This window comes from Acanthochromis polyacanthus, chromosome 7, assembly GCF_021347895.1.
Source record: "Acanthochromis polyacanthus isolate Apoly-LR-REF ecotype Palm Island chromosome 7, KAUST_Apoly_ChrSc, whole genome shotgun sequence".
In the NCBI taxonomy this organism is placed as follows: Eukaryota; Metazoa; Chordata; class Actinopteri; family Pomacentridae; genus Acanthochromis; species Acanthochromis polyacanthus.
Window position 1 is genome coordinate 2161608 of NC_067119.1, and position 6414 is coordinate 2168021.

General features: G+C 41.2%; 1 protein-coding gene across 1 annotated transcript; it reads right to left on the bottom strand.

Moving 5' to 3' along the window:
- Positions 1-2371: 2371 nt before the first annotated feature.
- LOC127534838 (foot protein 1 variant 1-like) lies at positions 2372-4255 on the bottom strand. The gene has a single exon (XM_051951101.1). It carries the CDS (start codon positions 4253-4255, stop codon positions 2372-2374), a length of 1884 nt encoding a protein of 627 aa, XP_051807061.1.
- Between the last annotated feature and the right edge of the window lie 2159 nt (positions 4256-6414).

Consider the following 6414-nt stretch of genomic DNA (forward strand, 5'->3'; position numbering starts at 1 on the left):
TGAACCTGGTTTTATGTGGAATAACTAATAAAATATTGAACTTGAATTTCAAAATTGAAGTAATTTAAATAAAAATTTAGTAAAAATCTCAAAAATTGAACTTTGAGATCTCAAGTAATTTAAATAAAATTTTAATTTAGATCTCATGAATTGAGCTTGAATTTCACAACTCATTTGAATAAAAATGTAATTTAACTCACAAATTTAATTTTAATTTCTTTTCTCGAGGAATTTGAGTAAAATTGTATTTAAATGTCATGAATTGAACTTTAAGATCTCAAGTAATTTTAATGAATTCATTTTGAATCTCATTTGGATTTGATGTATTTGGTTGAAACTGAATTCAGATAAAACTGAAACTGGATGTAGTTTCAAATTTAATCCAGCATAAATAGTTTTTGGTTCTGATTTAAAGTTCACTTCTTTATTTTTTTACGATTGAATTTCAGTTCTTGAAGTGAATTTAACTCATAAAAGTCGTGTTAATTCTAATTCTGACGTTCAGATTCAATCTTTTCTCACAAATATTCAAGTTCAACATCAAACATTTATTCATATTCAGTTTCTGGTGGAACAGTTCAGGCTTTTCATTCTTTATAAGATCCTTTATTAAGGTTGAGCTCATCAGCATCTTTAGCTTCACTGTAAAGAATGTAAAAATGTAATTTCATTTTTAGAACAGTAAGATTCTGTGAGTTTATTTACATAAACACCAGCAGTATTCATACAAATAAGATCTGTTTTAATGATATTTTATGGTGGTTTGAGATTAAAACTAACTAACATGTTTTACATTCACTTAGTTTCATGGAATTTCTTTCTGACAAATAGAAAAACTGAAAACAGAAAAACTGAAACAAAAACACAATTTGTTGTGCAGCATAAGTTAGGAGGGTAGAACCGTGTTTAAACCATGAATCAAAGTTTATTTTAAGTTCTTTATTACTGTTAATCAGTGATATTTAGTGTTTCTTGAACTTTGCATTGATTCCAGCTGTTCCAGGATCAGTCCTTGTTGTCTTCAGGTCCCAGTTTTACCTGCAGGCAGCTGATCCTGGACCTAAAAGTGATTATGGGATGGAGGGGATTCCTGAGAGGAGGCTCCATGTCGGCCCTGAACGCACCACGACTCGGCCCTGAACGCACCACGACTCGAGGCCGTTGCAGCATCGACCGGCCGTTACGTTCAGGTTCCTGCTGACGTACGATAAATTCACACGTGACTTTATTTCGAGGCTCCAGAGAAACGCTCAGTCAAACCGTACGGATAAATGTGAGTAGATTCACAGTAGAGTCAATATTTTATTGCGTTTACAGTTTTCCTCCCAGTCAGAGGCATAAAAATGTTTGTTCCAAATAAAAGTTCTGCATTCAAAGTATCGTCGTCAGAACAGACCCTCAGGTTCATTTGACCTCATGACTTTTCTATTCTAGCTTTATTTTAGTTTAAGATCAGGCTAAAGGATGCTTATTTTATCTCAGTAATGCATCGTACTCTAAATTTGCTTTTCTACTTCTTTAGACACAGTACTTTTGATGTTTCTTTATTTTGTCTAAAATCTGGCACAAGAATTTCCTTGGGATTATCTTATCTTTATCAAAAAGGCTCCAAAAAATCTCCAGAAAGCTCCAAAGTGGGGTCTAAAACAAACTCTAAAATCTGGTTTAAAAAGCTCCTAGACATATTCCAAAAAGGATCCAAAATGTTTTCCAGAAAGGCTCTAAAGGTGCTCCAATAAAACCTCAAAATAGTCCTCTGAAATATCTCGAAAAGGTGCTCAGAGTTCCAAAAAAAACACCAGAAGGTGCTCCAAAAAGCTCCAAAAAGGCCCTAAAAGAAGCTCCAAAAATCTCAAACTCCAAAACTTGATCTATAAATGCTCCAAAAAGTTGCCAAAAATGCTGTAAAAAAAGCTCCAAAAAGTGCTCCAAGAAGCTCTAAAAAAAATCTAAATTAAAAGCTCCAAATGATGCTTCATAAAACTTTCAAAAGTATCTCTAAGAAAGTTCCAAAAGATACTCCATAAAAGTTTCACATAATTGCCAAAAGTTGCTCCAAAAAGACTCCAGAAGCTGCTCTAAAAATCTCTAAAGGGTGCTCAAAAGCTCTTCAAAAGGGCCCTATGAAAGCTCTAGAAAGGACCCTAAGAGGTGCTCCAAATGGCTTTAAAGGGTTACAATATTTAAAAATCTGCAAAATTGGCTCCAAAAAATGGTGCTCAACAGGCTCTAAAGAACTTCAGCTCCAAGACGATTAAAAAGAAGCTCCAGAAGTCTAAAAAAAAGAGAAAACTCCAGAAGGTGCTCAAAGAAGGCTCCAAAAGATGCTCTATGAAGCTCCATAAACTTCCAGATGTTGCTCCTCTCAGCCTCATTTTTCTCCGGTGTTTCCATCCGGTGTTTCCTTCCGGTGTTTCCTTCCGGTGTTTCCATCCATCCGGTGTTTCCTTCCATCCGGTGTTTCCTTCCATCCGGTGTTTCCTTCCATCCGGTGTTTCCTTCCATCCAGTGTTTCCATCCATCCGGTGTTTCCTTCCATCTGGTGTTTCCATCCGATGTTTCCTTCCTTCCGGTGTTTCCTTCCATCCGGTGTTTCCATCCGGTGTTTCCATCCGGTGTTTCCTTCCATCCGGTGTTTCCATCCGGTGTTTCCTTCCATCCGGTGTTTCCTTCCATCCGGTGTTTCCATCCGGTGTTTCCTTCCGGTGTTTCCTTCCGGTGTTTCCTTCCGGTGTTTCCATCCGGTGTTTCCTTCCTTCCGGTGTTTCCATACGGTGTTTCCTTCCATCCGGTGTTTCCTTCCATCCGGTGTTTCCTTCCATCCGGTGTTTCCATCCGGTGTTTCCTTCCATCCGGTGTTTCCTTCCATCCGGTGTTCCCTTCCATCCGGTGTTTCCTTCCATCCGGTGTTTCCTTCCGGTGTTTCCTTCCATCCGGTGTTTCCTTCCATCCGGTGTTTCCATCCATCCGGTGTTTCCTTCCGGTGTTTCCTTCCATCCGGTGTTTCCTTCCTTCCGGTGTTTCCTTCCATCCGGTGTTTCCATCCATCCGGTGTTTCCATCCGGTGTTTCTTTCCTTCCGGTGTTTCCTTCCATCCGGTGTTTCCTTCCGGTGTTTCCTTCCATCCGGTGTTTCCTTCCATCCGGTGTTTCCTTCCATCCGGTGTTTCCTTCCATCCGGTGTTTCCTTCCTTCCGGTGTTTCCTTCCATCCGGTGTTTCCATCCGGTGTTTCCATCCGGTGTTTCCTTCCTTCCGGTGTTTCCATCCGGTGTTTCCATCCGGTGTTTCCTTCCTTCCGGTGTTTCCTTCCATCCGGTGTTTCCATCCATCTGGTGTTTCCATCCGGTGTTTCCCTCCATCCGGTGTTTCCATCCGGTGTTTCCATCCGGTGTTTCCATCCGGTGTTTCCATCCGGTGTTTCCTTCCATCCGGTGTTTCCTTCCATCCGGTGTTTCCATCCGGTGTTTCCTTCCGGTGTTTCCATCCGGTGTTTCCATCCGGTGTTTCCTTCCATCCGGTGTTTCCTTCCATCCGGTGTTTCCATCCGGTGTTTCCTTCCATCCGGTGTTTCCATCCGGTGTTTCCTTCCTTCCGGTGTTTCCTTCCATCCGGTGTTTCCTTCCATCCGGTGTTTTCTTCCGGTGTTTCCTTCCATTCGGTGTTTCTATCCGGTGTTTCCTTCCATCCGGTGTTTCCTTCCATCCGGTGTTTCCTTCCTTCCGGTGTTTCCTTCCATCCGGTGTTTCCTTCCATCCGGTCTTTCCTTCCATCCGGTCTTTCCTTCCATCCGGTCTTTCCATCCGGTGTTTCCTTCTGGTGTTTCCATCCGGTGTTTCCTTCCATCCGGTGTTTCCTTCCGGTGTTTCCTTCCTTCCGGTGTTTCCTTCCATCCGGTGTTTCCTTCCATCCGGTGTTTCCTTCCATCCGGTCTTTCCTTCCATCCGGTCTTTCCTTCCATCCGGTCTTTCCTTCCATCCGGTCTTTCCATCCGGTGTTTCCTTCTGGTGTTTCCATCCGGTGTTTCCTTCCATCCGGTGTTTCCTTCTGGTCTTTCCATCCGGTGTTTCCTTCCATCCGGTGTTTCCTTCCGGTGTTTCCTTCCAGTGTTTCCTTCCAGTGTTTCCTTCCAGTGTTTCCTTCCGGTGTTTCCTTCCGGTGTTTCCTTCCATCCGGTGTTTCCTTCCATCCGGTGTTTCCTTCCGGTGTTTCCTTCCGGCTGCTCTGCTCTCCTGAATAATGAAGCTGGAGCTGCATCTTTAACCTGGACCATCACTTTAACTGCAGACTAATGGAGCCTCCAGTTTTGCGGCTCCACCCCGGCCTGTGAGAACATGTGGAATAATGAAGGCTCCAGAATAATGTAGATGTATTTATTGGTGCTCACCTCCTCACCTCGGCCTCCAGCAGCTTCAGGATAAAGTCTCTGCATCTATTATCTGCTGTCTGCTCTTAGAATAAAGTCTCTGCAGCGTTTATCTGGGTGGATAAAAGGCCGTGCACGGCGGATGGAGCGGCGTGCACGGCCTTTACTGTTGTTATGGAGGTCCAGAGGATGTAGCAGCAGCAGATAGCTGCTGTTTATTTATCATATCTCCATGTAGTGGATACAGTGACCCTGCTGATGGACGAGCTCCTCTCCTCCTGATAAGAGCTCATATAGCGGCCAGGCGAGGCCCAGGCTGTACTCTAATTATTCCTGCGCTGTCAGAGCAGACCTCCGGCCGATTCAAATCTGAGGGAAAAGAAAAGGAGGAGGAGGAACAACAGTGAGACAAATATCAGGCGGCGGCGGCGACACGCCTGGAATTGGACTAGTTTGTCATCGAGAGGCTTAATTCAAAGTTTACCACAAAATCCTCTCAGCTCAGAGCAAAACCAGGAGGTTTCCAGTTCATACGAGCTTTAAATGACAGAAAAACTGAAATAAATGAACGTTTGTAATCCCAGACAACAGATTACAAGCTTTATCATCTTTATAATGACAGAAATACAACAAAATGTCCTTGTTTTGCTTTATTTCACTCATTAGAATGATATTTAAAGATGTTGTTGCTTTAAATTGTTCCAAAATGACCTTTTATCAGAGCCAGAAACTGTAAAAACAGAAATAATCCTCAGATTATTGAACTTTCTGGTAATTGTATAAACTAAAGATGTGTTATCTGTAGTTCCAGCAGGAAAAACAGCAGAAAATAGCAGGTTTCCAGTTCATACGTGCTTTAAATTACAAAAGAGTAGCTAGTTTATTAGCAGTCTTCTTATCTTCAAAAGTGCTCAAAAAAGCTTCAAAAAGAGGTCTGAAAAGCTCCAAAAGATCCTTCAAAAATCTCTAACCAATATCTCCAAAAAGTGCTCTTGAAAAGTTCCAGAGAGCTCATAAAAGGTGCAGTGAAAATGTCCAAAACCTGTAAAGGCTCCAAAGATCTCCAGACTGCTACAGATCTCTAATTATTTAGCGATGCAACGATTCATCCCTTAGTTGTCGACTGTTTAGATAGTCAGTTAATCGGTTTGGGTCATTTTTTAAGATAAAAACTCTAAATTTTCTTATTCTATCTTCTTCGATGTATGTTTTTTCTGGTTTCTTTCCTCCTCTGTCACACCAAACTGAACATCTTTGGACTAACTCAGACTTTTATTATCATGTTGTTGTTAATCAGGATCCTTCATTTCTAATGTCATCTGAAACAAAAACTTGAACCCTGCAGCTCCACTCCGTCTGTGATTCATCAACGACTTCAAGCCTGAAACTCTGAAATTCCACCAACTTAGTTTGACCTTCAGAAGCACCAAAGTGGAGGATAATTGTTGAGAAAAGTAAATAAAGTGTGGATGTTAGTTTTACTGTGAAGGAGGAGATGAACGAGGCGGCGTCTCCGTGATCGATGACTCCAAACACGGCTTTCCCGATTTCGCAAATTTCTATGAAATGTGTCCCGAGTTCATGAAGGCGAAGAGATAAGAGGCTGAGAGGCTCCGGCCAATCGGATTCATCCATTTCTGCCTCTTATCTGCTGATAGAAGAAGAAGACCTCCTCCTCTTCCTCCTCTTTTGCTTCTTCATCACTTCCTCTCTCCTTCGTCTTCCTCTTTTTGTCTCATTCTCTCCATCTCTGCTGTTTTGTCACAGATCTGCTGTTTTTCTCCTGTTTCTTTATTTCTTTTTCCTTCCGTCACCTGTTTTCTTTTTCTTTTTGGCTTCTTTTATCTCATTTTTCTATAATTTTGCAGCAATTAGTGAAGATAAAAGCAGGAAAGACACAAAATGAAATCATACTTTTAGCAAAAATAGATCTAAAGCTGATAGAACAAAAAAAACTCTGACTGTGCTAAATTAATATATGATTTTTTTAAAATAATATTTTTAAAAAATTGGTAAATAGTAAATTATATAACTAATAAATAAATGTAAT

Coding starts and splice junctions, on each gene's coding strand:
- LOC127534838 (XM_051951101.1), bottom strand. CDS start 4,255: ATGCAGCTCCAGCTTCATTATTCAGGAGAGCAGAGCAGCCGGAAGGAA.